Raw genomic sequence first — 9,121 nt, 5'->3', positions numbered from 1 at the left:
GCCGAGAAATTGCTTGTGGTGTATCCCTTCCATGTATGCCGGGAAAATTCCTTTCAGTGACACGGGGCTCCCCCCATGTGATATTCGCAGTTATCTTGCCGTCTGCAGTGGACTTCGTAACCACACCAACGGCAAGCAGAATATCCCAGTCGCTTCCATCAGGCTGCCAAGTCCAGTAGCTTCCCGATTTATTGTAGCTTCCAACCAGGACGTAAAGCTTGTTGCCCTTCACAATCACTGTGGGATCCACCACACGAGAAACAGACGATACGCGACTGTTCTTGATGCCAATTTGAGTCTCCCACGTCTCCCCATCGTCCACGCTGTACTTCACTACCGTATCAATGAGGGAGTTGTCATTGGATGACCTGTAGCGAGCGTCTGCAATGGCAACCATCACCCCGTCCACATTAACAAGGGCGGGGAGGCGGAACGAGTGGACAACCCGCTCGGTGACTTTGCCCTTGTCTTCAAACGGCACCGTCGAATTCTTACGCTTAAACAGTTCAATTCGACTCGATTCGGGTGCCAGGGCATGAGCAGGCACATTGGGGCAAAAATTCAAAGGGAAAAACAAAAACAAGCACGTAAAGGAGCAATTGGGGCATTCTTTCCACCTTGACGCTTGAATTTTGACTCGTGATTGATATTTCCATGTGAAGGTAAAGCCTGTTTAATTACGTTGAATATTTGCCTGTGCTGCTGGCTGAATCCTGAGCTTGTCTATATAAATAGAACGGAAAAAAAGAAGGGGGCAATAGAGAGGCAGTGGCCTCGCCATTACCCTCGATGTTTATCCCAAGTATATATTCCGATAACCTCTCTCATGACACGGTGTAATTTGTTAGAATTGGAGATATTATTCCTTAAAAAGCGGAATGCTTTGGGTTCCTCCAGCCACAAGACTCCGCCGCGAGGTCGGAATGAAAGAGGATGAAGGGCAAAAATGAAAATAATTACAAATCGTCTAGACGCTGTTGGCTCCTTGAATCCCTCAATCTCGGTCAAACAGAAACAGATAGAGAAAATGACGTACAGAGATAGACTATTTTTATCAAGATAAATATGTTAAATTAGATAGCCCACATGCCCCGTGAACATTCTCTTCACAAGCTCCCAGTGAACAGTGGTCAAGAACAAAAAAAAGAAAAATAAGGAAAACACGGCGGCCTTCCCTTCACAAAAAATATTCAAAAAATGGGGTAGCAAGAATAATTTCTTTGGACAGGCATCGGTGTATTGTTCTTTCGCTTTATTAACCCTCAGTGCAGTATTTATTTGTTCGGCGGGCACCCTTGTCCGGTATTGACAGTGTTTTTCTTAAAAATTTAAAAAATTAAAAGATTAAAAAGGTCCTGGAAAAAACTTTAGCATCTGAGAAGCTTTTCTCCTATATAAAAGCCGTTACGCCTCTCTATCGTGCAAAACGCTAGCCTGATATTCATGGGAATGGTGCGTCAGCATCATTTAAATACTCCACAGTGTCATTCGCATATGTATTGTGTCCAAAAATGAAATTGTTAAGTCAAAAAGTAATTTATAGCATAACATAGCGGCAAAATCGGCTGTCATTAACTCATTTAAAGTTTCTGTCAAAAGAAATACATAAAAAGGCGATTGGTTCCGCGTATTATAAAGAATTTATATGCCCATCGGAAAAACGCTATATGGCGTTAAGGAATAGAAAAATTCATAATTGAGCAATAGAATGAGCGAATTGAATTATACACCAGAAGTTTTTTTTTCTCTCAGTAGTCTATTTGTATTTTCTATTCCTTTTTTGATTTCACTGGAAGGCGTGAGATACCAAATGCATTGTTGAGTACACCACATATTTTTCAGCGTTGGGGAATAAGAAACGAGTTTCTGAGTTGGCGTGCCATGTTTGTTATGCTTATCTTTCGATTCTTTTAATACTGTTTGAATTTACTGTGAATTGCCAACGGATAAAAATGAAAAGGTTTTTTCTCACAAAGAAAAAAAAGAAAAGGATGACAACGCATTATAGAAAAAAAAAACGTGCCAACAATTGCCCCTGCCTCGCCAAAATGTTTTGTCCGCGCACAAGAAGCAGTGTTATTGTCATTTCGAAGCATTCTCATTCTGCGGAGAATCGGATGACGCCCCTCTGGCACTTCATTCGGTACTTGGTTTAAACATGCGCTGGCCTTCACGCAGGTGCTTTGTGTGCGAAAGTGTTAACATCAAAAAGTAACAGCAAAGCTCGCGACGCGGGTGATATACTGGAGCGCCACAAAAAAAAGATGTTCCATGCATGTCGCCCTTCGAACGAGTAATAGAAGAAGAAATATTACACAAAAAAAAAAGCCACAGGAAACGCCGCAAAAAGCAATAGGAATTGACAGGAAAAGCCACAACTCACCAGCAACATCGCCAGCGGCCGAGAAGCCGCACTTCGCCGCGCCGTTCTTCCCCGCCCGTCCTCGACCATACGCCGCCGCCCGCGCCGCAAGGAAACCAAGGCGGCCGCCCCTTCGCCCCCCGAAACCGCGAACGCCCGCATTGATTGCTGCCGCCGCGCGCGAGCATGCGGCCAGTTCTTTGGAAATCTTCAAATAAGGGCGTGGATGTGTTTTATTTTTCCTGTATTGGGCAGCGCGTCCCGGTTGTGTGGCGGATGGCGTCGCCAATGGTAAATCGAGGCTCTGGTGCGGATTTGGAAGCATATGTATATTTTTTAACTTTTATTGTTCATTTCGTTTATTCTACTTCTGTTATGAACTTTAATTTTGCCTGCGTCATTTTTTGGGGTGGCTTGTGCTTATTTTGGGGCTGGCTCTTTGTTGTTTTGTTTTTTTTTTTTTGTTGTTGTTGTTTTTTTTTCTGCTGTTTTTGTTTTGTTTTAATGTTGCACTCCGTTTTGTTCTTGGAGATGTGTTTGTGATGATGCCGGTGGTGGAATACTCGTTTTTTGTTTTTTTTTGTTTTTGTTTTTTGCTTCTTTACTTTTGTCTTTTCTCTTGCAGCTTGAATTTCGCCATGAACCTCACAACTTGTATTGTTGGGGATTCTATATGTGGTTCTTTGGGTGATTCCAAGCTTTTAGAACCTGAAGGTGTTGTGTTTCTTAGGGGATACAGTACCTACGAGGGCAATCGACCAAATGAAGTTGCTGCTGCACAGGAAGGCGGTGGTGAAATCATTGCTGCCATTAATGGTTTGATAGAGGTAACGGATCGTGTAGTTTCAGTCAAGGGGATATCTACGCGATATCATCCTGAAATAGGGGACATTGTTATTGGTCGAGTAAAAGAGGTCAGTGGCAATCGGTGGCGTATTGATATTTCTGCCTATCAAGACGCGGTGATGCTGCTTTCGAACGCAACTGAGCCTGGTGGTATACTCAGGAGGAGGGGAAGAAATGATGAACTCACTATGAGACACATATTTGATCAAGACGAAATAGTTGTTGCTGAAGTGCAACGCATTTCTTCCGATGGTGTAGTTTCTCTTCATACTCGATGTGGTGAAAAATATGGAAAACTCACTGGTTTTGGAATGCTTGTGTTGGTCTCTCCTGCCTTGGTAAGGCGCGCGAAACATCATTTTTTGAAACTTGGTATTTTGCCGGTGGGTATTATTCTTGGGACTAATGGAATGGTTTGGGTGAACCCAGACGTGGCACAGAGGGGAGGAACAGATAATTCCTTTTATTTTAACGAGCAAACAGATGTTGACGTGAGACGAAGTGTCGCGCGTGTGGCAAACTGCATTAAGGTAATGAACTTTGCCCGTCTCCCAATATTTGCAAAAACCATTGAAGCTTCTGTGAAATTGTCCATTGATGTGGGACTTGGGCCATTTGATGTTCTACATACTTCGAATTACGATTTAATAACAAATGCCGTCATGGAGGCCATAACAAAACGAAAACGTCAGAGATCATAAAAGCTTTATATATTTTGTTGTTTTTATTGTTATGCTTCTTTTTTTTTTCAGCTTTGGGTCAAAATTTTGTAAAAAAAAAAAAAAAAAAAAAAAAAACTGCCGTGTAAACTGTTATATATACTTCTATTTATTTATTTATTTATTTTTATTCTTTTTTATTTTATTATTTATTTATTCTGGATTAGGTGGGGATAAAAATGAAAATCCGTTTACACAAAAGTCGTTTTTTACTTTCACTCATAGCTCTAATATATGTAATATGTTTTGCTACAATGTGGTACGACGACAGCGAGAGCGAAGTGGTCAATCAGATTCCGCATAAGCCCTCATATTTTAACCCCATGTATCGTCATACAGACACGCTTATTATGATTCCTTGTCATGGTGTCTTAAGATCTTTGAACGCTTACGATTGGCAGAACCAAAGTTTGTGGGAATTCGAGAAGCATCAGCTTCGTGATGGTGTAACTTTACCTTTTTGTCTTGCATCTCATATTCGACGAGCATTACAGATTTTGAAAGAGAGATTTGATTCCTCTATATTGATTTTTTCGGGAGGTCAGACCAAAGTCAGTGCGGGGCCCCGTAGCGAAGCTCTAAGTTATTATCTTGTGGCTGAGGAAACCAATTTATTTGGTCTCTTCAATTCCAGTGTTCAGATTAGGAATGCTCTTGAAAGGCGAATCTTTACTGAAGAATTTGCTCGGGACTCATTGGAAAATTTGTTGTTTAGTATCGCACGTTTTTACGAAATAACAGGTCATTTTCCAGAATCGATCATCGTTGTTGGATGGAAACACAAAAAAGAGCGCTTTTTGAAATACCATAGACAGGCCTTACGTTATCCAGCGGAAAATTTTTTTTATATAGGGCTTGCATTTGAGGACGCAGCTCCCTTTGTGAGGGATCTGGAACCGTATCGGCTTGCTTTACCATATAATGATGCCATTGCTCTTTCTTATGTTAGTAAGGATATGTATCTTTGTACTGCTGGGAAAGAAACGAAAAATAAAAGAAATCCCCAGTTTCGTTACCCGCCTTATGGGATAACTTGCCCCCCCCTTCTTCCGCTGCTGCGACACTGTGGTCCGCATCTTATTGATCGCAGTCTGGTTCCATGGAAGTAACTAATTACCATTTAGTCTTATTCTTGTTCTTCAGTATATATATACCTTTTTTGAGACAAACGTTTTTTGTTTGTTTGTTTGAGTAATGTTTTTTGTTTGAGCTTTTTTTTAAGCATTTGATCTGTTTTTTTTTTTTTTTTTGTTTTTTTTGATGTGTCTTTTAGATGTCTTCCCCCAGCGAATTGTTTGAAGGTTTGAAAGTCGATTTTAGGGAAGAGCTGGAGGCGGAAGATATTTATGGTTCCGAAAACTCTGAAGGGTTTGAGCGACTCTTTGAGAGGAGCGAAAAATGTAAACGGAATGTAACACAGCTTTCTACTATTCTCCAATCTCTTATCTTTCAGGAGAACGAAATTGAGACTGAAGGTGAACTTGAGGCTATTATAGAATACATTGTGGGCACTGGTTTATATGGCCAGAGTAGCAGTCTTGAGGCCAAGGAGTTCAGAAAGAAGATTCGCGCCTCGTTTGAGTATGAATGGCATGAGTTTCAAAAGGAGAACTCTTCCATCTCCTCTTCTCGGGCTATGCGTACTTTGCCATATCGCTTTTCCCTGCCTTCTCTCGAAAAAGCACAGCTTGAAATGCTGACCGAGTTGAGTTCAAGAGGGATGAGTAACGGGAGCTTGGGTACGGTTTTGCTTCGTATCTGGTACATAGATCTTGTTGGTTGTACCTGCTCCACATTGCGGGGATTTCCGTTTGACATGAAGGCTTCAGATGCAATACTGATCACAATGGAACGCTTGTTTTTGATTACAAATTTTGACAAAAGTAAAAGCCAAGGAATCATGTACGTTTTCAAAATACAGGGACGAAAGGAATACGTTTATGGGGATGAAATATTGATTAATTTTTGCTACATAAGGGACAGTGTGACACAGCAGCGGGAGGTAAATGTGGTTGTTGAGCCGCATGAGAAGACACTTCTAACTGACCCTATATTTGTGCCTTCGTACTCGTACTTCAGCAAAACCAGTGATGAACATCACCATGTTTATTATAAAAGTGAATCTCCCGATGACATCTCCACAGGAATCAGTGTTTGGGATATTGAAGGTAAATTGGTAGTCAAAATTGGAGAGAATCTCTGTAATCTTGTCTTTACTTCGGAGAGAGCAAAGGAAGAAGGTGTTCGCGAAGGCGATTTATTGTATCTTGCAATGCTTGTAGAAGTTTACCATGGTGCCAAATTGGTTTGTCGACCTCAGATGACTAAGTGGACAGTGTGTAATGATTTGGTTGCGTCGAATGAGCTTAATACTTCTTCCTCCGTTAATTGGGGAAAGGAAACGAAACTGACGTTTGATATACTAGTTTCTAATGCCCCTCGAGAAATCAAATTGTGTATTAGTCTGTTGGCCACCTGTGGGGAACGCTTTTGTAGTGTGAATTCTCTCAGCGCTGAAGAAATTGTTCAAAAAGCAGAGGAGCGTATTGGTGTAAAAAAGATGGAGGAATGTCATCTGAGTCCCGTATTCTTTTTAGGGTATGCGTCTGTCCAAGTATTTGACTATATGGCTTGTATGCAGACAGGAAAGATAGATATGCGTCTTTGGAGCACAAAGAAAAAGGCAAACCCAATGTGTCCTATCCCAAAGAATTCCAATAAAAATGATATGGGTTTTTCTTTGATCTTTCCTAGTTTTAATAAACCCGTGGTGATCCCGAACGTTGCACCTCCAGATTCCAAAAGGCGTGACTGGGAACAGCAACTTCTTGATAGTGATCTTTGCCTTGTTGGAAATTTGAGAGAAAGCAAAATTGAACAGTTAAGACAGTTAAAGCGAATCCTTGCAAGTGACCCACTGACTGAACTTACAACAATTGATAAGGTGCTTCTCTGGAAACATCGAGGAGAACTCATTTTGCGTCCGAGGGCACTTGCAAAGTTTCTTCTTGCTGTTAATTGGCTTCGGCCTTATGCTGTATATGAGGCTCATACTATTTTACCACAATGGGCTCCTCTTCAACCGATGGATGCGCTTGAATTACTAGATATAAGATATGTGGATATCGTTGTTCGAGAGCATGCTGTAAAGTATCTGAACGGTATGACAGATTACGAACTCAAAGGGTGTGTTTTACAATTGGTACAAGTTCTTAAGCATGAACCCTATCATGATTCCGCTTTATTTAGATTTTTGTTGAGAAGGTCATTACAATCGCCGCATATGATCGGCCATTATGTTTTTTGGTACCTGGTTTCAGAGATGGAGAATACATCCGTTTCTGAACGCTATGGACTTCTATTGGAAGAATTGATCCGTCGCATGCCAGAAAGAAAAGTTTATTTGCGTCAATTGTATTTAGCTGATCAATTGTTTGAATGTGCGATGCGTGTTAAAGATGCGCCGAAAAAGGATCGCATTGACTGTCTTCGAGAGCATCTTCAAGGCTTGCGTTTGCCACGCCGCTTTACCCTCCCCATAAACCCGGCAATGGAGTGTAGCGGTCTCGATATTGGTAAGTGCAAAGTAATGGATTCAAAAAAATTTCCTCTTTGGCTTGTATTTAGAAACTATCAAGAAGAAGGTGATCCTTTTTACGTGATTTTTAAGGCAGGGGATGATTTGCGACAAGATTTGTTTACTCTTCAACTTCTTGAATTGATGGATTCCCTTTGGAAGTCTTGTGGGTTATACCTCCACATCATTCCTTATGGGTGCATTACTACTGGAGAGGGAGTCGGAATGATTGAGGTTGTTCTTAACAGTGATACTGTTGCAAACATAACTCGCAAATATGGTGGTGCACAAGCTGCCTTCCGTGAGGAACCGCTCATGAATTGGCTAAGGCAGTTTAACCGGGAAAGAGACGAAGTGGAAAGATGTCTCTGGAATTTTATTTGCAGTGTTGCCGGATATACTGTAGCAACATATGTTTTGGGTATCGGTGATCGTCACAATGATAATATTATGCTTCGCCAGGACGGAACCCTTTTTCATATTGATTTTGGTCATTTCTTGGGAAACTTTAAGACGAAATTCGGTATTAAAAGGGAAACTGCGCCTTTTATTTTTACACCAATGTACGTCTATATGTTGGGAGGACAAAGTAGTCCTATTTATTTGTATTTTGTGGATCTGGCATGTCATGCCTTTAACGTTGTAAGACGTTTTGGTGGTACGCTGATGACTCTCTTTATGCTAATGCTTTCGACAGGCATACCAGAACTACAGAAGATTGAGGACATTGGCTGGCTAAGAACTGTTTTGCTTATTGATCGTTCAAGTGAGGAGGCAAGGGAACATTATCGGCTTCAAATAGCCCTTGCTACGAGCAACTTTCGTACTCTGTTCAATGACTATATTCATATTATGACACATTAGTGTTAAATTCATAGTACAGGGTGTAATTACTTTTGTTTTGTTTGTTTGTCTGTTGTCGTTGCATGTATTCATATTTATTTATTTTTGTTGTTGTATGTGGGGGTTTATTCCATTTTTTATTTTTTATTTTTCTCTTGTGTATTTTCGTCTGAATTTAATGGAAAAAGAAACAAGAAATATGTTTGGGCGAGCCGTGATTTATTTTGTTTTATTTCTTTTTCCTTGTTGTTATTCGTAGATCAAGATCATGGCTTGGTGGAATCCCTTAACGAAGCAGATGCTGCTGCGACTCTCAAAGCACCCAACGGTGCATAGGTACGCACGTCAAGGAATGAACTATATGAGGGATCACCCTTCCGGCAGAAAAATATCCTCCGCGATGTCAAACTCTTGGGTAGAAATAAGGAGCCGCGTAGAGTCGTCTACTTCGGCTTTCCGCACCTTGGGCTTTGATGGCAATAATAAGAACGGCGGGTACGCCAAACAAGTCTTTACCCTGTGGAATGAATATAAAGGGCGTGTGTTTTCATTTATCGTTGTGAATTTCATGGGGATTTTGTTTTTTTTTCAATTTGGCTCCGCCCTGTGGCAAATGTTCAAGCAGATGGTGTCAACTCTTTTTACTGAACCGGAGAAGAAGCTCAAGAAAAATGAGGGCTCTTCTCGTGCCATCAAGGCCTACGTGGCCGGTGCCGAAGGTATTGAGGAGAAAAAGAAAAAGGTCATTTTTGCAACAGCAGCAACAGCAACGGG

At 41.1% G+C, this 9,121-nt stretch overlaps 4 protein-coding genes and 1 pseudogene across 4 annotated transcripts, besides 10 other annotated features; 4 read left to right on the top strand and 1 right to left on the bottom strand.

Moving 5' to 3' along the window:
- Positions 1-608, bottom strand: Tc00.1047053510167.37 (annotated as a pseudogene; the record flags this gene model as incomplete).
- Positions 1-1,483: a sequence feature (heterozygous, non-Esmeraldo-like haplotype).
- Positions 844-1,117: a mobile genetic element.
- Positions 1,321-1,351: a sequence feature (AT_rich).
- Positions 1,484-2,327: a sequence feature (areas merged during assembly that could not be assigned to a particular haplotype. This can correspond to areas where the two haplotypes were merged or to regions with more than two copies in the genome that were merged during assembly.).
- Positions 2,328-9,121: a sequence feature (heterozygous, Esmeraldo-like haplotype).
- Positions 2,805-2,865: a sequence feature (A-rich).
- Positions 2,930-2,956: a microsatellite.
- Tc00.1047053510167.29 (exosome complex exonuclease, putative) lies at positions 3,001-3,909 on the top strand (the record flags this gene model as incomplete). Its single annotated transcript, XM_800738.1, has 1 exon — positions 3,001-3,909. One exon carries the CDS (start codon positions 3,001-3,003, stop codon positions 3,907-3,909), a length of 909 nt encoding a protein of 302 aa, XP_805831.1.
- Positions 3,980-4,005: a microsatellite.
- Positions 4,034-4,085: a microsatellite.
- Positions 4,107-5,036, top strand: Tc00.1047053510167.20 (hypothetical protein, conserved; the record flags this gene model as incomplete). The annotated part of the gene is made up of 1 exon (XM_800736.1): positions 4,107-5,036. The coding sequence occupies one exon, from the start codon at positions 4,107-4,109 to the stop codon at positions 5,034-5,036; it is 930 nt and encodes a 309-aa protein (XP_805829.1).
- Positions 5,161-5,186: a microsatellite.
- Positions 5,201-8,368, top strand: Tc00.1047053510167.10 (phosphatidylinositol 3-kinase 2, putative; the record flags this gene model as incomplete). Its single annotated transcript, XM_800735.1, has 1 exon — positions 5,201-8,368. The coding sequence occupies one exon, from the start codon at positions 5,201-5,203 to the stop codon at positions 8,366-8,368; it is 3,168 nt and encodes a 1,055-aa protein (XP_805828.1).
- Tc00.1047053510167.4 (hypothetical protein, conserved) lies at positions 8,616-9,121 on the top strand (the record flags this gene model as incomplete). Its single annotated transcript, XM_800737.1, has 1 exon — positions 8,616-9,121. A coding segment is annotated over one exon (506 nt), but the record flags the coding sequence as incomplete, so codon positions are not given.

The sequence above is a fragment of the Trypanosoma cruzi genome, genomic scaffold, assembly GCF_000209065.1.
Source record: "Trypanosoma cruzi strain CL Brener 1047053516657 genomic scaffold, whole genome shotgun sequence".
Lineage (NCBI taxonomy): Eukaryota > Euglenozoa > Kinetoplastea > Trypanosomatida > Trypanosomatidae > Trypanosoma > Trypanosoma cruzi.
This window is presented reverse-complemented; position numbering and strand designations above follow the sequence as displayed.